Here is a 20938-nt window from a genome sequence, read left to right as displayed (position 1 = left end):
ATTCAGTATGCACTTGTGTAAGTTCTTGTTAGCATACACAGATTATACTCAGGCAGCTGTAGTGGGAGGTATGTGAAGATGAGCTATTGGTCTTATATAGTCCACAGGGTTTAGCAGAATCTTCATCTCCAATAATGAAATTCAGCGTCAGGTTGCCTAATCCTGTCCTAACTTGAACAACAAAGACATATTAATTAAATATTAAATGTTATTAGTTATCAAATGGCCGTTTAGCCCATAAGCCAGATTTAGGCATCATTTTCCATCCAGTGAAATATGAGTCTGTGAATATGACTGACCTCGACTTGCCAGGCTAAAGTCCAAGTGGCTGTGATACTTTGTGTGACACGTGATTTCAGACCTGTGGCTCTGGAGCGCTATACAGCTCTTTTGCCTGGGAGTTTCTCATCCATAGAGACCAAGATGGTCAATTTTCGGCCTTACATCTTTGGATTGAATCTTTTCTTTTAGGAGGACAGTTAGAAGAACAGCTTCAATGGGTTAATTAGAATTTGTGTGAAACAGAGGAGGAACTGATTTAGTGGCTAGTTTAGCCCTATTGTTATCACTCTGAGGACAAACTGAAAGCATATGCGGAGCTGTGAACAAACTGATAGCTACTCCATCTTGCCCTTAAACACGTAGAAACCAAATGTGTAAAGTTTTAAATATTGTGTGACTATTTCTGTGTGTGCTGCACAGCCAGTAAACGTGTTAGGGAATGATTTGCTGAGCAGTCAGTGCACTGACAAATATTTACTTAATCAAAATTCACTGCCAGCATGACCTAAATATACAGTCAGCTATGACCATAATGATTTTGCTAGTGTGGATTGAACCTTTTTCTAAAACCTGCATGATAATCCAACAAAAAATAAAATCAAATAAAAATCACATCCTAAAATCCTAAATCAAACAATGCCTACTGGAAACAGGCTGTGGGTCTGGCTCAGCGGCAGCAGCAGGCTCCACGGGGGTCTGCACTGCTGGGGCTGCAGCTTCCTCTGCAGGAGGACCACTTTCTGTCAGAGTGACACCTTTTGCTGGTGTTTCATCCTCAGCTGGTGCTCCCTCTTCTCCACTGGGTGCTGCCTCTGCACTACTGGCTCCAGGTTCCTGTTCTGCATCAGGAGGTGGAGGTGCCTCTGTCTCAGCTTTACTGTGTTCACAGTTTGCTTGTGCATTCTCTGGAGCCCCAGCTGCCGTTTCTTCCACAGGTTCCAAAGACTTCTTATCTTCCACTGGCTTCTTCTCAGCCGTCTTTGAGAGCTTAGGCTTTGTCATATTTTTCCTCGGTGCATAGACGTCCTGCTGTTAATTTAAACTGGTGGTTGTATCTGCTTCTTCAATGTGTTCTTTTTCTTTCTCTCATTGACAGTCTTCTCTTCTCGTCCTGCTGTCTTTGTTGTAATAACGATGCTTGTTCTGCAGCAGCCTCCACAGAAGCAGTGACCCCCCTGTGTGTTAAGCAGCTGGTCCCAGCAGAGTCAAGGGCTTCCAGGCCATTATTTATAGAGAGGGATGCCATGGATAGTTTCCTAATCAGCTGTCTTAAGAGGGACTGACCATCTGGATACACTGATGCTCCCTCTTAAATCAACAAGTGTAGGATAAGATTGCAGTTTAGATAAATTAGTGCCACAATAAAAGACAACTAAAACCTGAGCTGCTGAATGAAAAGTGACAGTCATAAAGAGTGCATCTAACTCCAAACCTTGTTTGGCTGTGGAACTGGGCGCTTGCATATGTGGCAAGGCACCATCAATACCTCTAAAGTCTGTATATACAGATTTTAGAGCTACACTTGCTCCCATCCAGATTGTGTCATATATTTCAGTAAAACAATGCTAAACTGCATACTGCAGCTAGTACAGCAGCATAGATCTGGAGAAGAGGAGCCCAGGAGCTGAACTGGTGTGCCTGCAGCCCAGTAGACTATTGATGAACTAGTCATAGACTATCAATTGTTTTAATTAAAAGTCCATTCTAAATCAATATCATAGGAGCCTGACATGCGTTCGGTGTCTCAGTGACTATTTACTCATGTTTGCGTTATACCACAGAAATGCCACTTCTTCCTTATAGCCAACAGACATGCTCTGTACTCCTGAGTTAACTCAGAGATGATCTTTGCATCATCATGTTTTTGTTTTTTAATTTGTTACATGCACAGTTCACAGACCCTGAACTCATGACCACATTACAAGTCACCCTAGCCCTATGACCTGAGTGAAACGTTAGACTGACTAAGTCACTGGAACTTGCATGACCCAACTTATTCAAGTCAAACATGCCAATGTTATCACAATCTGTCTTTACAACCAAGACAACTCATCAATCAACCTTTTCATGAAAGTGACCTGAATGAAAATGGAACATCCACTTATCCATTTCAGTGTTTCAATTATTTCTGTTTATTTAATCTAAAGATAAATTCACGGACTCACCGATTGGCACAAATGGCTGAGAGGCTGGACTGTGACGAGACATACCAATGCTGTTCACAGCATAGACTCGCATCTCATACGGCACACCTTCTATCATACGCTTGGCTTCATAGGTGGTTTCAGGGTAGGGGTCAAAGTTCAGTCTCATCCACCTGTAGCTCTTCAGCTTCTTTCTCTCCAGCACATACCCTGCAAATTCAAATGTGTGTTGCCATTGGCTTGGTGTCTCCAAGGAAAAATAAAGGAAGATGCAAAAAGAAAATGGCTCATATTATTATGAAATAAAGCCCATTAGAAGTTATTTTTACCAATTATTGGCTGGCCACCATCAAACAGAGGGGGTTCCCATTGAACGACACAGGAATCTTCACCCACACTGAGGATTGTGGGAGCCATGGGAGGATCAGGAACATCTGGAGGAGAAACATTACTCTTCTTTTTGTCAGAAGAAAGTTTGACATTCATAGATAAATTTCATAAATTTACAACTTTGATGGCTGTTGGTGTGTGTTAATTGGTATTGCTGGGGCTTTGGTAGGGAGAATAATGATAAAAGATGTCTTACCGACAACTTTCACGTGGATATCTGCTGTATCTTCCCCAGCAGGGTTTCGAACCACAACAGAGTAGATTCCCTCATCCTGCCTTTCAGCACACTCAATAGTGAAGACACAGTGGCCCTTGGTGGTTTCCACATGGACCCTACCATCTCCCTCTGTGACGACCTACATGAGGACAACCATGAAAGTTACTCGATTATATTGAGCAAAGTTTCTTTTGGGAATTTGTGCTGCACTTTCTTAAAAATGATAGTTGTAGCCGGATCAATTATGACTTTTAAGACGAATACAAATAACAATATTTGCTGATTTAAAAAAAAAAAAATCCAAGTGTATCAGCTAATATTTTACACTGCCATTTGTGTAGTTAATATTTGTTAAAATTATTTTTTTTTTACACTTTGCCTCACTCTACTCACATCTGCTGGTGGTTTGTAGTGTTGCAAACATGTGTCGTTGACAAGGAAACTGCAGAGTGCCCTATGGTGGACAAACCATGCAAATTCAACTCTCATAACGTATTTGAAGGGTGTTTCTCCCCTTTCTTCTTGACTTTGTTGAAGTCATTTATCAGCTTTTATGAATGCAGACACTGAATGCTTTCATTATTATTTCCATGAATATACAATTTAGCATGTCAATTTGCTGCTTTGCAACTTGAAGATCTAATTTGAAATCTAATTTCATGAGCTAATTAATTCCTCTTATTTTTTTAAAATAGAAAGTAAAAAACCTTCAGATTAAGTCTCAGAGTAGGTGAACTTTAAAATACTAATATAACATACTGGTCTGACTGATAGTATTAACCATTTGAATTTTTTTCTTGACCAATACCGGATTGAGGTGATGCTGCTCTTGCTTCCTTTATGACAAACTTAATATTATACCTTCACAATATTTCTCAATTACTACATTTAATGTTGGAATCTAGTATTTAGTTGCATATTTTATCTCCAGTTGTGTAGCAGTTAACACATTTGCTTGCCAAACAAAAGGTTGCTAGCTCATTTTCAACTAGATACAAATATCCCCATTGGAGTTGCATCAGGCAAAAAACTCTGCCAAATCAGACATGTGGAACTACCTGCTGTCGTGACCCCTTGTGGCAAGAGAGCTTCCAAATGTCGTTTTCATGCTCATATGGTTTATACCTTTTCCATACTGTACACATTGTACTTGCTGCTTAGCCTCCTGTGCCCTCTGTCTGTCTTAGGGAAGAGTCATAACATGCTCTTACCTTAGTGACATGGATGAACTCTGCATGCAGTTTTATCCTGTTCTTAGTGTTTAAAACTGACACAGAGGAAGGAAAAAACCATGGTATTCACTGGATAAAGTGTTTTTAAGAAAATCCATGTATTAGTTTACAATTGTTACTTCTGCTCTTTGAGGTTTTCTTGTTAAAGTCTTTTCAAAGCTCAAGCTGTAAGACAGCAGGTTTACAGCACATTTCTACAATACATTTGCAAATCTAAATGCATGACATGTGACGTTACTGTTTATGTGTCACAAAAGCTTGTAAAGGTCAGCAAGTGCACATGCGTAGAAACTGAGGCATGCGCTGGCAGTGCTGGCGTGAGTGAAAAAAACACAAACAAAAAATAAGCATATAATGAAAAGTACACTTACTTCCCCATCCTTCGTGGTCCAAGAGGTTGTATGCCCTCCTTTGTCATCTCCACCGGGTTTTACAGAACTAGCCTACATTTGAGCAGAGCAAAGCCTTAAAAGCCAAAGAGGACAGAGAGGGTCCCCTCAAATCAAAGACTTGCAAACTACAGCTAGCATCACTGTTGGAAGCCATTAGCAGCACTGTGCTTACTCAGCTCGGTGAAAGCATCAAAGTTTACAAGCCAAAGTAGGGAGGAATGTATTAGTTTGCATGATATCAATATGGAAGAACTAGCCTGTGCCACTTTAGATTATCAAAAGCAATTTGATGAAAATATACCTCCTTGGCTTGTTTAATATTGGAAGCATGTAACATATTGTTGCATTTATTTTTAAAATGCAGTATTAGTATGTCTTTCAAATATAAAATAATCAGCTACAAATATAAACTAATCAGCTACAACACTGAAACTGCAGACAGGTAAAATGAACAACATTCATTTTCTCATTGCACTGCAGTTACATTATTTAAGGACATGCACCCCCATGATGATAGCACTCCCTGATGGCATCCAGCCACCTCACCCAGCAAAACCAAACAAAAAGATCTTTTTTCCTGGCTTCTGAGATCCCTGTATCTCAATCAAATTGAGCTTGTAGGCTCTGCTATCCAACCTCGGAGGTCCCACCTGGGTCAGAACAGTTTTGGTGGCACAACAGTGACCTGTACGCTGTCACGTAGGTGATTTAATGTTGTGATTGATCAGTGTGTCTTTGGTAATGAATGAAGTGGGTTTTTTTTCAGATTTCAAATCTTACCTATATAACTCTGGACTGGTGGCACATGTCTTAATTAATGATTAATAGCACAAGCCTTCCATTTGTCTTACCTTTTCTCCTTTGGTCCAGATCACTGTTGGAGCTGGGTCTCCAGTGATGGGGACGTCCAGACGTAGTTTGTTGCCAGCCACCACCACAATGGTTGACTCGGTGGTGCGTCCCATACAGTCTAAGTGGATCTTAGGAGGATCTGTGAATGTAATGTAAATGGTTAAAATGGAAAAATATTTTGTATTATGACTGGTACAATCTGCGTAAGTTGGTGGCTGTGTACCTTGGCGTGGCACATAATCAATCTTCACCTCTTGGAAATCAAGAAAAAAACAATTAAATAAGTTATTTAAGTAAAATTTGAACATGTGAGTCTCTAAAGAGATTCTAATTTTAAAGTGTAAGAATATAAAAGCACACATTTTACCCAAGAAATTTAGTTTAGCAGAGAGGTTGAAAGCATAGCCATCTGGCACAAATGTGTAGTCCCCCTCATCCTCCGGTTTGACGTCATCAATGGTCAGTTTATGGATCCTACGGGGTCAAAAACTTTAGCTTGTGGCGTCATGGAGTGCAGGCAGCATACCGAACACGCATTACCACATGCAAACATGTCCTCACCTGCCAATATGCGTGATGTTCACTCTGGCATCAGGCTTGACTTCGACGCCATTCTTGTACCAGGTTCCCCTCACGTTCTCATCTGACACCTCGCACTTGAAAACCGCCTGATCTTTTGCCTTCACTGTGAGGTCTGCGATGCTCTGGTAGACTTCCAGCTCTTTCTCTACATGTTCAGAAAACACAGGCTCAGAGCGCAGATAACAGCAGGCCTTCTGCTTTATGAGACGCCAGGTTTAGTTGATAGCTTGTGAGGATAATATGATTAAAAAAAATAAAAGCTCCAGCGACTGTACGCGTGGATAATGTGATAATGATTTTGAGCATGAGGGTCTCCTCTGTGTGTTGTATCTTAGCTACAGACACAAGAGGAATAGTTAATTAGATTTATAGTAGAAAATAAAGTGGCAAGATATGAGGATATGAGGACCATATGCAGGAGCTTCGGGTTATTACTGTATATCAGATGAAATAATGTACAAGAGGGTTATTAAAGTTGTCCCAGGGAAATTGTTATCTGGGTGAGATATCTCACACCGCGCTCCTTTTAAAGGTTACAACAGTTTCACGTCAGCTCACTGCTAGGTAGGGCATATATGATGGGAATGTCCAATGGCATTATAATGGGAGCTCTACTGTGGACTGAGGTGTTGATCCCTGCAACACGATAGCAGCTGGTAATTCTTGGCAGGCTCGCTTTTCAATTAAAAGGCCAACAAAGAGCAAAGATCAGGTTTATATCTACACACACCTCTGAAACACACACACACACACACACACACACACACACACACACACACACACACACACACACACACACACACACACACACACACACAAAACAACATATCCAAAGGAGAGAGCATGCATATTCAATATAAAGTGAAGAAATTTTAAACAGATGTTGATGACCATTGTGTGATAATCTTTTCTTTTAGAGGGATTTTGATGAACGTTTTGTTCTGTCAGATAATGGTGCTGAGATGGTTACAGGGAAAACTAACTAGATTTTTCTTAATGAATTTTGCCTACGTCCGTGTATGGATGAGTTTGAACAGTCTCCACCCATTATTTCTAGATCACCTGTGGAATTAAAAATAAAACATCTAATCACCTTCAAAGAGACACTTGTCTTAAATATACCAAAGACCATCATGGTATTGAAAAGAAAAGTTCCAAATCTAACTAATTTCTCAAAAGGAGACTTACAAAATTCAGTTGTGCCCAGCGGGGATCCTACATCAGCATCACCGAGCTGCTGTGACTTGGTACTAGAGGAAAATCTACCATCTAATAATAAAACATACTTTCAAACCACAAAGTACTCTTTGCCCTTTAGGTGAAATATATGTCTTCTAACTTTAGCTTACATGTGCTCTTACATCTGTGGAGCAACCTTGGGACAATGATAGGTGCTATATCCTAAAGATAGACCACAGACCAAGAGTGGCAAGGCCACGGAGCTACTGGCAAGGTATGGGAATGCGTCCTTGAAGAATTCATCACTGACAAAAATGGTTCATATGGTTTGTACGGCGTAACTGACACTCACCCTGCACCAGGACTTCTGCCACAGATTCGCCACCGTTTGTTTTAACCTTGTAGTGGCCACAGTCTTCTTTGGTGGCCTCGTTAATGATCAGCACGTGCTTGCAGCCGTCTTTCTTGAAGCGATACTTGAAAGATTCGTCTCTTGTCAGCTCCACACCATCTTTCTCCCTGAACAGAAATTAAAACCACAATTAAAATTAATATGATCAACAAACATGGTGAAACGTTTCAGATAAAAAGAGCTAGTTACACTGCTCAACCATTTTTCAGAGGTTGCCTACTTTTGAGGTAAAATGCACTACGTCTTGTGGATGTTGATGTCACTGAATCCTAGTATGACAATTAAAACAGCTAATCGGCTAGACGTTAGATTTTTGTTACATTTCGCATCATATTATGTACAGTACATAATATGTTGCTAGGAAAATGGTAAATAGATGGTGAAACATGTTACTAAACCATGTGCCAACATACGTGGAAATGTAGCATAAGGCAAAATCACAGTAAGTAAGTTGGCACTGCACACTAAATCAAAATCTGAGGATACTTTTCTGTATTTAATCAGTATTTAATTCATCAATCTTTCTCCATTTTGACAAGATCCCCAACACCATTGTCTGAAATGCAGTCCCAAAACCATGACAGAGCCTCCACCGTGCTTTACAGATGGCTGCAGATACTCACTGTTGAAGCTCTCTCCTGACCTCCTCCATATGCACTGATGATTATTTGTACCCACAAATTTTAATATGGATTCATCACTTCATCAGACCTTACTTTCTGTCCAACTGAGGTAAACTTGCTAATCTCAGGCTTCTTTTTATCCTGTTTCACTTCCTCAAGAATGACTTCTTGTCAGCCAAACTTCCACCGAGACCATTTGTGATGAGGATTTGATGAACACTAGACTGATCAACTGAAGGGCCAGTGTCAGGGCTTAGCTGACATTTCCCCTGTATCTTAAGGACACGACTGTCAGATATTGTTAATCTACTGCAGACATTTTTTTAAGCCAGGTTCTTTCTTTTTTTGTCCTCCACTTGCCCAAATTCCTTAGATTTTTTAAGAACACACTGCATACCACGCACCACAAACTACTTGTTTTTGCAACAGGCTGCTAGTAACAAAAAGCTTAAGGAGTTACAGTTAAAATGACTTCTTTGCTTAGTTGCCTGCTATGTTTAGACACATGACTGAGTCATCCCTTGAGATAAAAGAGCTTGAATGATTAATATTTCAATGTTAGGTGGTTTAGCACTGACCTGTGGGATGTTTTGACATTTAGAAATTTCATCTGTTTCATCACTTAAAAATATTATGACACACGTGTTGGTTTCATCACTTAGCAACATGTCTGATTATGGTTCAGTGCATTTCATTGGTGAGTTTTTGTGTACTTTTCATAGTATGCGGTGGAACAAAATTTAAAATGTTATTCTGGGTGATACACTTTAAACAACATGTAACTTTACATTGCAACATTACAGATTTCCTGCTTCCAGAATCCAAGGTCAGAGTACAGGTCAATAGGTGAAATAAAGACAATATCTTAAGTTAGAAAGTTTACATTGCATTTCAGAATTGATTTGAATTCACACAAGCCCAACTTCAGCAAATGGGATACATTGTTTAGTTAGATGGACCATGTACAAATTAATATACATGCCAGTTTGGGCCATTTTTGCAAAATAATTCAGGTTTGACTATTTGTTTGAAGCATTTTGGCTGCAGTCCTGTGTTATACACTTATTTTATCGCTTTAGCAAAAGTTGGAACTTTCAGATGATTCTCACTTTGTTACAACCACCTGTTTCTTTTTGTTTTTTTGCATTTTAGTTACACAATCACACATTTCCTTCGCTCAATTTACTGGCAGGTTTAGGTCTACTTGCGTCACTCCATTAAATACACAAGGTGACCTTTCAGATTAACAGGTAATTCAGGAATACATAGAACCACAGAGAACTGTAATACAGAGGTGGTATATCTGATACATTTAATCTTTGTACTTTGTTTCAACAAACCTACACTGGCCAGACAATAATAGCTTGTATACATTTGTAGCAGCAACTTTCTTCTTCAGGTAAAGGTCATGAGGGACATACTGAATGGCTCATGCAACCTTTTCATTGAGATGATAATTCACAGCTGGTAGCAACACTTCCCACACTGAGGCCTGGTATCTATCTGCAGACATGACATCCTCAGATGCCATCTGTGGGGTGTCTGAGCAACTGTTAAGGATCCAGCAAATTAAAAGAGAGCCTAAATTTAACCCGATTAAATATAATTAATTTAATGGTAGATGGCATTTTGAATACTTTTTTATTCAGTCATGATTCATTTATTTTATTTAATAATGATTATTCACTTTTTTATAAATTGGGACATGGATGATCAGTTACTGGCTGCTTAGCCATGAGTGTAAAGAAAAACATCTAACCATTTAACATTTGCTCCTTCCTCTGAGACTTCACATTCTAACTCCACCCGCTCACCCTTCATGACCATCTGATCCTCCAGATTTTTCACTACCAGGACAGGAGGCTCTGCACAAAACAGATAAGAACATGTGATTTAGCTGAACATCTCTGTTTTTGCATACCTGTGCTGGAACTGGTATGTTGTGAATGTTCTCAAAACATCAAATACCTTTAACAAAGAGCTCAGTGGTGCACTTCTCATCTCCCACTTTACAGGAATATGCTGCATCATCTGCCAGGGAGCAGTGGTTGATGGTGAGGTACCGCATGTTGCCAACACTCTCAAATATGTACCTTGACAGGGAGGAAGATTATCACACAATGAAAACACTGTTTTTATTTGTTTTTTAAAACCACAATATAGCGTGTGAGAAGGAAAGGAAATGTTTTGTATTACTTATGACACTTACTTGCTATCGATTTAACCAAATGACGCAATAAAGGCACAAAATAGGGAAGTTGGTCATGGAGAGGCAAAAGAGAGAAATGAAAAACAATCAGTAATATAGTTAAGTATGTTCTTCCTAAAGTTTTGCAACAGAATATAATAAAAAGCCACCCTGAGCATCTTCTAAAATGATTTAAATAGAATTTCAGATGAACAACAACACATTAAAAAGAACTGCAAAATGCAGAAGCAGTGTGTGAAAAGTAAGCACAGCCCATGATTCAATAGCTTGTGGAAAGACCATTAGTTGCAATAATGTGAAGTAATCATTTTCGGTATGACTTTATCAAGCTTTCACATTGGTGTGGAGGAATTTTGACCCACTTTTTTGCAACATTGCTACAGGTCATTGAGGCTTGTGGGCATTTATTTATGCCCATGAGGTCTGGACTTTGACTGGATTATTGCAACACCTTGATTCTTTTGCTGATCATTGTCCTTTTGCATGGCCCAGTTTTGGCAATTTTGACATATTTGACTCCAGAACACTTTGGTACACAGAGGAGTTTATGGTCAATTCAGTGACTGCAATTCCTGCAGCTGCAAAACAACCCTAAATCATCACCCCCTCCACCACCTGGCCAAACATCTTCACTTTGGTCTCGTCTGTCCAGAGGACATTGTTGCAGAAGTCTCGTGGTTTGTTGAGATGCAACTATGCAACCTAATCCATGCTGCCAAGATCTTTTTAGAAAGAAGAGACTTTCTCCTGGCAACCCTTCCAAGCAAGCCAGCCTTGTTCAGTCTTTTTCTGATTGTACTGTAACAAACTTTAGCATTTAACATATAAGAGTCTGAGTTGTAGTTGTTGGGTTTTTCCAAATTTTCTGCCTTGGGGTGAATTTGATGGGACGTCCACTCGTGGGAAAATCGGCAGCTGTTTTAAATGTTTTACAACTGAATATAATCTTCCCCAATGCAGAATGACAGACTTTAACGTGTTTGAAGTGAAGATTGATGTGCAACAATGATAGCTTCTCTAAGATCACTGATGTTTTCTTTCCTGCTTCTCATTGTGTTAAAATATATCTGAATGCTCCAGATCTAGAAACTGCCAAAACATCTGCTTTTATAAAGCCGCTCACATTTACCGATGATCAATCAAATTCCTGTGGAAGTGTTACTTAGTTTTTCCACACACTCCTCTTCCATCGCACCTTAATCTTTGTTACATAAATACTGACACAGTGTAATATATAATATGTGCTGTTGTTCATCTGACTTTAATTGTATTTAACTAATTTTAAGACCTGCTAAAAACCAGATTCTTTTTTTTGCAGAGTTATTTCAAACTTTAGAAATAAAACAGCGTTCACTTTCTCATTCAGAAGGCTGCATGCATTTTAAGTATCCCTCAGCTCACCCTGCAAACTGAGGCATGAGGCCCTGATTAAGATAAAATACTTGCATCTATAAAAATAAAACTTAGCAAAGGTGCACAGGTAGGGTGTATTCAGACCTTCCAGTTGGTTGAATTTCTTGCCCGTTTTTCAGCCACTTCACCTCAATATCTGAATTGGCAACCTCAACGGCCAGTTTTATTTTGTGGCCCTTTGACACTTGGTAGGCAGGATCCAGCTTTTTGAGGAAAGCTGTGTTTCAGAGCATAAATAAAATAAAATAATCAGTCTCTGTTAGGTTTTCATTTAAATTGTGTTAGTTTTGCTACTAGCTCAGCGCACCAACCTTCACTTTTCTTTTCATCTTTCTTCATCTTCTTCAGCCTCTTGAGCATGCCCCTCAGGTCGGTGATTCCGTACTGAAAAGCAATCTTTTCATATTCAGTAGGAGGAGCCTGGCTGAGGATGTTCCACACATCCACATCGGTCTCTGTGTGCACCTGCACGGTTCTAACACACAAAGACAGATATGTTAAAACCACTCCAGTGACACGAATGAGTGAAAAGAAGCAGGCTGTTAAAACAGGGACAGTCACTGTAACACACTGGCAAAACTGACACAGTCAGATTCATTGATATCGCATGCATCAGTTCATTATTCGATACTGAAAAACTAACAAGCAACCGTTCAACAGTCATTTTAGTAGATTGTTTACAGACTTGTAGCTAACGATTAGTTTAAACAGATCGATATCGATTGTGTTTTGTAATCTCCTGTTGTGTCATTATGGGCTTGATCTCATTTTGTAGTTATTGTAAAGCTAATTTCAAGAATTTAGGAGTATTACAAACTACATGAACAAAATTACTGAGCCACCTGAGAAAGGCTTTCTATGAAGCTCCCCATGCACATTTTTTGTGCTGCTGTTAATGGACAGTTTCTCATATAGCACTTTTTTGTCCTACTTAGGCATTCAAAGTGTATTGTACAACATGTCTCATTCACACACACATTTAAACGAGCATTTTTTTCCCTCGCCTAAATGCTTTCTCTCTCATGTTCATTCTTCAACTCAGGGTTCAATATCAAACTTGAGCAGCCAGGGATTTTATGACTAACCTTCCGGTTAGTCGATGACTTGCTCTACCTCCTGAACCACAGCCCTGTACCCTGCTTCATAACAATGTATTATCTTTGCTACTAAATTACATTTGGTAGTGAAAACAACAAAAAACTTGATGATTGAAAAAAAGGTTAAAGTGGTGGTGAAGGCATGGCAAGAGTTTGACCTACTTGTAGTACTATATTTCCATATATACCTACTTTGTATTTCTTCGTCTTCTTTTTTTACTTTTTTAAATTTTATGTGAACTTATTTATTTATTTGGTTATGTTTAGGCACCTAAACTACTTGCCTAACCCCATTAAATAAACAACTGGCTGCCAGAAAAGAGGCAGAAATAATATAGATAAAAGGAATAGAGAAAACAGCTTTCCCTTGCACCATAATTGAGGCCTGAAATTCATTATTTTTATACAGTCCAGTTGCGCTGTTCACCTTCCATATGAGAGTGTCACTGTTAATAAAAGTTATAGATGTGAAAAACTATGAGATGCTTAAATTTCCCTAGCAAATATGATCCCCATTAAACATTAATATCAACATATTTGTATCAAAATAAGATAAAATGTGCATTTTCTTTTTCTTTAGAGCAGTTTCACTACAAATGTGAATGTCTCCTTTTCATACCTTGGATTAACTAAGCTGTGCACACTGCTTGTGTACCTCTGTGTACCTGTCATCTGTTTCCTTGTTGCTTACTTGCTGCTGATGTCTTGTTTGGTGTGAGACTGCCTCCTGAGTAAAGTTTTGTTTAACTCCGTCTGCCTGCTCTGTGCATCATGTAATGGGGAATTATTCTGCATTTGTTTTACATACTGTCAAAATGACTGACTCTTGCTTATGCTTCTGTAATAGACTAGCAGCACTTAATCAGCTAAGAATGATCGTGATTTCAGCATTACTATTAATTATTGCAGTCAAATGTTTGCTGTCATGGGGGAAAAAACACGTAACACAGAACAACAAAAAGTTTCCCAGTGACATTCAGACAACGTGTCAGCAGTTTCTTACCGATTTGAGGGTTTTAAGAAACTGCTGCTCATTCAGAGGTAGAACCCAAGAGGCAAATATGGCAAAACAAACCAGAAAAGTTAAAACACAGCATTTCAAAAGCAATGCAATCAGCAAATTAGAAATATGCTTTTAAAGCACATTAAATATCATTACAATGGTTAAAATGCACTGAAGCAATCGTGCACACGCTAAACCTGAGTCACAGCGTCAGTCAAAAATGACTCATATGCTAACAAAGCATGCATTGTTTGGATTTTAACACAGGGTCTGCTTATAGTGAGGCATATATGCGGATTTTAGGGATGTGACATGTGTTAACCCCGAAGACTTTCAAAGAAAAACGTAGGTGCACGGAGGTGGAAGTATTGTCAGACTTATTATAGACTGAGTGAAATGATCTTCGGGGCTGTGACAGTGTTGAGCAGGGGATTTATTTAAAGTGTGAGGAAAAAAATGGGATCTGACAAAGTGACTCAGGATGTTATGTGATGGAAAATCATGTGTATACGTTTAAAAAATGGTAACACTTTTTTCTATTCTGCGTGACAGACAAATGTAAAAGCTCGGAGATAATGAACACATCATGCCACCTTAAATTATCACTGTGCATTGTTAGTTTGTGTTCAGGCTTATTTGGTTGCAGATCCGTGATCATTCCAACTTTTAGTTTGCAAATGCAGAAGTAGCTTACTCTCTGAAGATGCAAGGAGATCCAGAAGGAATGAAAGTGTGAGAGTTTTAGATTATAAAGGGCAACCCCCCCAAAAAAACAACAACAAAAGCTGAAAGACAATAAATAATTAGAATTTTTTTGTTTATTAGTTTGTAATTGCTTACCTCTTTTTTAATAGAGTACTGAAGTCCAGCTCTCCTGAGTCATCATTTCCGTCTGTGCTACTGCAGGAATCAGAAAATATCAACAACCCAGTAGGTTACCTTTTTCTCATTTCTTCAATAAGTAAATGTTATTACTAAACAGAAATAGTCTATTTTAAATAAAACAAATCCACATTCCCAGACTCAGTAAATTATTTCCTGTTTACTCCAATATGCAAGGGAGAGACATGCTTGCATATCAAAATGTTGGAAGAAAAAAAACTGGATTGGACACGCCGAAACTAAAAGAAAACAAATGGAAAGATGTGAAGTGCAGGCAGATGTTTTTGTCTGGAAAGACAGATGTTGCCATGTTTAAGGAAGCAGCTTTCATTTTGGGAAATACACATTTTTTTATGCTGGTGTAGTCAGGGGGGTCGGGGTCTGTTTGGTCCAGTTAATGTAGGTGGAAACTTATCCACAAAGCTCCACAAATACAGCATACCGGCTTCATGAGTCCAGCCGGACTCGAAGCAGACTTGGAAAAGTTTAACAGGAATAACTGCTCAACTGTGGTGCCCACAGCTGCCAGTGTGCATCTGAATGTGACTACAATCCCTGCTGAAACTCAAATAGTTTACTACATGGAAGTTTACTAAGAAATTACACAAGATGGTGTTCTTGTTTTTGCGGAATGGCTGTATCTGTCTTATACCAGCATCTTTTAACAAAGAGCAAAACAGCAAAGCCAGTCATGCCTAAGGCATCGAGGCAAGCCGTTTACATCTCCTTCCATTCTTGTTACATTAGGATAACTTTACTTCATTTCTGGAAACAAAGTCAAAAAGTTGTATTTCCCAAAACTATAGAACTGTTCTTCAAGCCATGAGCAGCAGCATTCATTCACGCAAGAACAAAGCAAAACACTGAAGGTTAAAGCAAACACAAGTCACCGTATGGTATAGGCTCTGTTTGCTGCTCATGAGTGGGATAACAGATAAAAACAAGGGCACAGTAGACGTGACTGTGTGTTTGGCTCCTGCCTGTGACCCGGCAGCAGGATTAGAAGGTGAGTCTCTGGTTTATGCGGTGGAGTTACAACACACCATAGCTGCACTTCCTCTGTGTGGCAACCCCTTATGGAAGAGCTCGGCTACTGAAAAGCCTGTGTCTTAGCACATCCTGCACTTTCAGTATGATCAAACCACCGTCCAATTTCACTCTGCCATGTAGCTGTTTGTGCAGCTGGCTTTGGTGTTTTGATGAAGACCCAGGAGGAGATCAGAGGGAGCTGACAGATGCAACTAGCGGCATGTCACTTAACAGTTTAATAGCTCAAATCTCCACATATGGAGAGCCGAAGATTAACACAATCGTAGCTATAATTAGCAGTTGCATTCTGGATTTTGAATTTGAGTCCCACACTTAGCTCTCTCTCAAGGTCTTCCTTCTGTTGTCGTTCTCAAAAATCTGCAAAAGGGAGGCCGTATCATTCACAACACTGGGTTTGTTTGGCAGAGAAAAGGCAGGCCACAGAAGAGAGACGAGTCTCTGATCTGCATCCTGATTTCTCTGTTCTTTAACAAAGTCCTCAGAGTTTGAATACAGGCCTCAATTGCTGCAACAAACACCTTTACTACCTTGCTCCTGGTCCACTTCTCTTCTTACCGCCTTCACTCCTGACAGGTTAGCATTTCCACAGTTATTTTTCACAGACAGCAATAATCCACTGCAGTTTATTAGCAACTGTACTTGTGCATTGACTTTATAATCTACTGAGTCCTCGCTATCATACACAAAGCTGACGGCAAAGTGATGGCTGCAGTTTTGTTCCCCATTGACTCTGATTTAAAGCATGTGCAAAAATATATCTGCCTATGGGTACTTAAGTGGTTTTCAGTGTTTCTGTTATCTACCGAAAACATGCAGAAGTAATTACTCCAGCTCATCTAATGAAATAATTCAGTCCTTCCTTCACACTTTAAATAGCCATCTTTAGACTGTTTAGAAATATTCTGTATTTTTCTACAGAGGGCAAAAACTGGTTTGTTCATATGAAACAAATCCAAAATAAAATGGTTTTCTGATTATAAAACGAGATTACAGAAAACAGATCACAAAAAATGTATCAAAATGTACCCTTCACATATGACAATATTTCACTTTTATTAAAATATAGTCAGCCTGGTAATACAATATTGAAGAAAAAGTGTGATTGATTAATGGATTATAAATAGTTTTATAAAGGGAATGTGAATTTTATAGCTGTGACATTAAAGAAATGGGATGAGGAAGTAAAACTCTCAATGAACAACTCATATAAACAATTTACTTTTTAAAATCTTTTTAAAAATGTCACATGACTTTGTTTATTCTTGGAATGACATATATTATTATTTAATTTTATTTTTTTAAATAAAACTTACGTGCGTCTGAAAGCTGCTCTTATATCCAGGCCCTCTGGAGCACGAGCCTCTGAAAGAAAGTGTCCAATACCATAAATCACTGTGGTGCATGTATACATATATATATATGTATCTATATATATATGTATAGTATTTGTATCTATATATATATGTTTTGTGTGTGTGTGTGTGTGTGTGTGTGTGTGTGTATGTATTATAAAAAGAGGGTCACATTAATAAAATAAGGACACTCACCATGAACAGTGAGGTCAAAGTTGCAGCTGTCAAACTTATCCTTGGATGAAACCTCACATCTATAACCTCCAGCAAAGTTAGCCTTGGCAGCAATGATGTGCATCTCAAATGTGTAGACCTGCAATCACATGTGTGCAAAGAGATGTGAGATTTAATGTGTTTGGAGATATAATGTGTTTTGCTGTGTGTATGTGGGATGTTTTTAGGTCTGCTGATTTTCCCTGCCTCCTTTCCTTTGAAATCTCTAAGTTTCCTTGAAGTTCTGGGTTTCCGAACAGGTTTGATGTGTCACTGCTGTGTCATTACCTCGAAGATAGCGTGCCTGTGGTTTGTCGTGCTTTCAGGATAAATGCCTGAGGCAAGATGTTGCCCAACTGAGAGTGAGAAGGGCAGGACTTGCAAAACATGTCGGTTGCTTCAGCGTGAAATGCTACATATTCCAGCCTTAAGGTCATTTTAGTGACAAACAACATGAGCCCTTGCATTTGTGTGTTCCTTGAAAGGAAGCATAGCTTTTAACATATGTTATTCCAAATTTCTTCTAGTGTTGCTTGTTGTGATGTCTTTTTAGCATTAGCCCACCTTGGTGTTGCGGTCATATGTCTCCTTCAGTTGCAGGTGTTTTCCAGACTTGCTGGCCAGGTCCATCCACTTCCCTTTGAACCATTTGACCGTGGGTTTCTTCAGCAGCGACTCAGCGTTCACTTTAGCCACAAAAGTGATGTTTTCACCTGTGTGAAAACAAGGCTTGGATTTGATTCTCATATCTGATGGCACCTTTACCTTTTCTACAAATGATCATCTTACTGAGCGCACATTATACACATTACATTCATTGTGGGATATAGCTTCTTTTTGTTTTTTATTAAAAGGATAGAATATTCTACTTTTTAAGTATTTTCATTACAAGTATCTTTGCTTTTGTGTGTCCACCCTTCCTATACATAGCTGGTTAATTCTGTGGGATTAGATTAAGGATTAAATGTATTTAATTTTATATCCTGTATTTTGAAGCTACTCACCTACAGTGACTTCTCCACTCTGAGGTTTCTCTGTGAAGAGTCCAGTCAGGTCCTGTCTGGTGTCTGGAGGATGTGCATCTGAAAAATACAATGCTACAGCATAAACTTCAATTATAAAAATGTTTGGGTTTTTCATTATGTTGAAAATAGCACATTATTAGCTTAGCTCTGAGAGTTAAGACAAACCTATCATGGTCCTGGGCTGCTGACCCAATCTTTTTTATATTTCGGTCCCTCGTGTTCTGTTTATGATCCTCGGGGTCATTCCTAAATTGTTTATTATTGTTTTGTTTTTCAGCTTTGTGCATGTTATTTCGTGTTCATGCTTGGGTTTTTTAGTTTCAGTTACTGTTGTGGTCACTATATTCCCTCCTTGTTCCTCATGTCAGGTTGTCAAGTCTCTGTGTGTGGCTGTTGTTGTGCCTGTGTTACTTCCTGTTTTATTGTGGTAGTCTCTCATCTCTTGTCTTGTCCAGTTCAGCTGTATGTCCTCATCCCTCTGCATCTGTCTTGTCTTAGTCGCCTTTTGCCCTTTGTTGAGTAAACTTGCTCACTGTCTTTGAGGTTCATTCTAATGTTTTCTGACAACTTTTCACTGGCAAATGTTTGGATTTGCTGATTGTTTGAGGTTATTTCCTGTGTCCTGTATTTGCCTCCTTAATGCACTTGTCACATAGAGGCACATGACATAAACCATTCAACTTTCTGCTGTTGTTGTTAAATAGAATATGACACTTTTTGATCTGACATTACTCTACTACAGTAAAAATAAATGTGAAATCCTCTTTAAAAGAAGGTCATTAAAAAGTCTGAGGGGTCCTGTATTTATCCACCCTGCTGCATGGAATTACAGGACCTTGGAGACCTTTTCTTTAAACATAGCATGTGCAAAACTTAAAATAGCATCCAGGCAATGCCTTTTCTTACAAATGGCAGCTGTTTTCAAAGTCTTTGTGGAGTACACATGTACAGTTATGGGATATTTGGGGGCATTTTTGAGCATTCAGGGAATGATTTTCACAGCATATTTTATAAAAATGGACAGCTGGTAAGAGAACAAAGGAATCACTGAGTGATAAAAATGAACTTACCCTCAGCTTGTGCTGGGGCAGGAGTTTCTTCTTGAACTGGGGCTACTGCAGGCTGAGAAGGGGCTTCTTCTGGTTTTCCATCAGCAGGGGCCTCAGCTGAAGATAGCAAGCAACATTTGAGAGGCACAGAGAAACGACAATCATACGTTTAGTCCATTCACTGTTCCCCTCTGTTCCCCCCTCAACAAAGAATCAGCTCCAAATAGTGAGTTTTTAGTCTTTGAAACAACATAAATAATACGAGAGTTGAAAACATTTTTGTGTTTTGTCAACAAAAACTCTCTGGCCAACATTCATCCATTCGCTTCCGCTTATCATTTTCAGGGTCGCGGGGGGCGCTGGAGCCTATCCCAGCTGTCATAGGGCGAGAGGCGGGGTACACCCTGGACAGGTCGCTAGTCTGTCGCAGGGCTAACACACTGGGACAGACAACTATTCGCACTCACATTCACTCCTGCATTCACACCTATGGGCAATTTAGATTTTTCAATTAACCTATCTCCACAAAGGTATCTGGCCAACATTCATCACCAAAATATTTTTGTCTTATCATTTTTTAAAGGCCCGCTGACTTTCCATGTGTTATCAGCTGCCTCTCATGCCTTTCCTCAGTGCCAGTCAAGTGGTGGTTACTCATGAGGAAATAATGCACTGGTGTGGGTCAAGGTCGTCATGCAAACAGAGTAAAGGTGGCTATGATATGAGCCCCAGACAGCTGTGGCCAGTCCCTTATAGCACACTGGGCACTTTGGCCGCTGTCTTTCTTTGACATTTGTTTACATCTTACTAAAGCCAAAGGGTCACACCGATAAACTAACACAAATGCAATAGCACAAATGTTGCTCCGTGACACACTTGGCAATCGTCTCAATGTACATTAGAGTGCTGTGCAGGTGCGATAAAATACAGGACAAAAGGAGTGAAGTTAAACGAGTGAGTAGGTGTGTTCACGGCCTCAAATGAAGAGCTGGACTTTTTGGGAAATAAACTTGCTGTTGTAATATCATTTGTATTTAGAGACAACAGTTCCCAGGACACAGGCATGCAACTAACTGAAGGAAGCTGTGTAATTTCTAGTCACGTTACAACGAGTCATCCGACCACTGGCTTGGATGACTTCTCTCTCTCTCTCCACCATCTGTTATGTACAATTTAAGTCTTACTGAAACAACATGAAGGCCTGTTTCCAGTTATAGCGACAAAGCCAAATGTCACAGACCCTTACGCCAGCTGACTAGTGTTCAAGTCCCTTCTGGGACAATTATTTTTGATTTAGTGGACCACGTAGGTTCTCATGTAGTTTCAGTAGGATTTTTTGA

The 20938-nt window shown here is 39.3% G+C and overlaps 1 protein-coding gene across 12 annotated transcripts in view; it reads right to left on the bottom strand.

Annotated features, from left to right (window-relative positions):
* mybpc3 (myosin binding protein C3) overlaps positions 1 to 20938 on the bottom strand; it is a 37856-nt gene that overhangs the window by 13109 nt on the left and 3809 nt on the right. For 3 of the 12 annotated variants that reach the window (XM_040010801.1, XM_040010802.1, XM_040010811.1), the window contains 23 exons: positions 19620 to 19715; positions 18529 to 18606; positions 18089 to 18237; positions 17507 to 17624; positions 17273 to 17321; positions 16487 to 16525; positions 14868 to 14927; positions 14722 to 14724; positions 14028 to 14051; positions 12239 to 12402; positions 12012 to 12144; positions 10515 to 10517; positions 10274 to 10398; positions 10065 to 10170; positions 7623 to 7789; positions 6071 to 6236; positions 5877 to 5983; positions 5733 to 5762; positions 5509 to 5648; positions 4637 to 4708; positions 3013 to 3172; positions 2756 to 2860; positions 2448 to 2636 (listed from right to left, as the gene is read on the bottom strand). In XM_040010801.1, coding sequence (XP_039866735.1) covers positions 2448 to 2636; positions 2756 to 2860; positions 3013 to 3172; positions 4637 to 4708; positions 5509 to 5648; positions 5733 to 5762; positions 5877 to 5983; positions 6071 to 6236; positions 7623 to 7789; positions 10065 to 10170; positions 10274 to 10398; positions 10515 to 10517; positions 12012 to 12144; positions 12239 to 12402; positions 14028 to 14051; positions 14722 to 14724; positions 14868 to 14927; positions 16487 to 16525; positions 17273 to 17321; positions 17507 to 17624; positions 18089 to 18237; positions 18529 to 18606; positions 19620 to 19715 — 2283 coding nt within the window. The remainder of the gene's footprint in view (positions 1 to 2447; positions 2637 to 2755; positions 2861 to 3012; positions 3173 to 4636; positions 4709 to 5508; positions 5649 to 5732; positions 5763 to 5876; positions 5984 to 6070; positions 6237 to 7622; positions 7790 to 10064; positions 10171 to 10273; positions 10399 to 10514; positions 10518 to 12011; positions 12145 to 12238; positions 12403 to 14027; positions 14052 to 14721; positions 14725 to 14867; positions 14928 to 16486; positions 16526 to 17272; positions 17322 to 17506; positions 17625 to 18088; positions 18238 to 18528; positions 18607 to 19619; positions 19716 to 20938) is intronic. The other 9 variants (XM_040010809.1, XM_040010810.1, XM_040010803.1 and 6 more) reach the window with 8 other exon arrangements.

Source organism: Simochromis diagramma, unplaced genomic scaffold, assembly GCF_900408965.1.
Source record: "Simochromis diagramma unplaced genomic scaffold, fSimDia1.1 OVJJ01000603.1, whole genome shotgun sequence".
NCBI classification, from domain to species: Eukaryota; Metazoa; Chordata; class Actinopteri; order Cichliformes; family Cichlidae; genus Simochromis; species Simochromis diagramma.
This window is presented reverse-complemented; position numbering and strand designations above follow the sequence as displayed.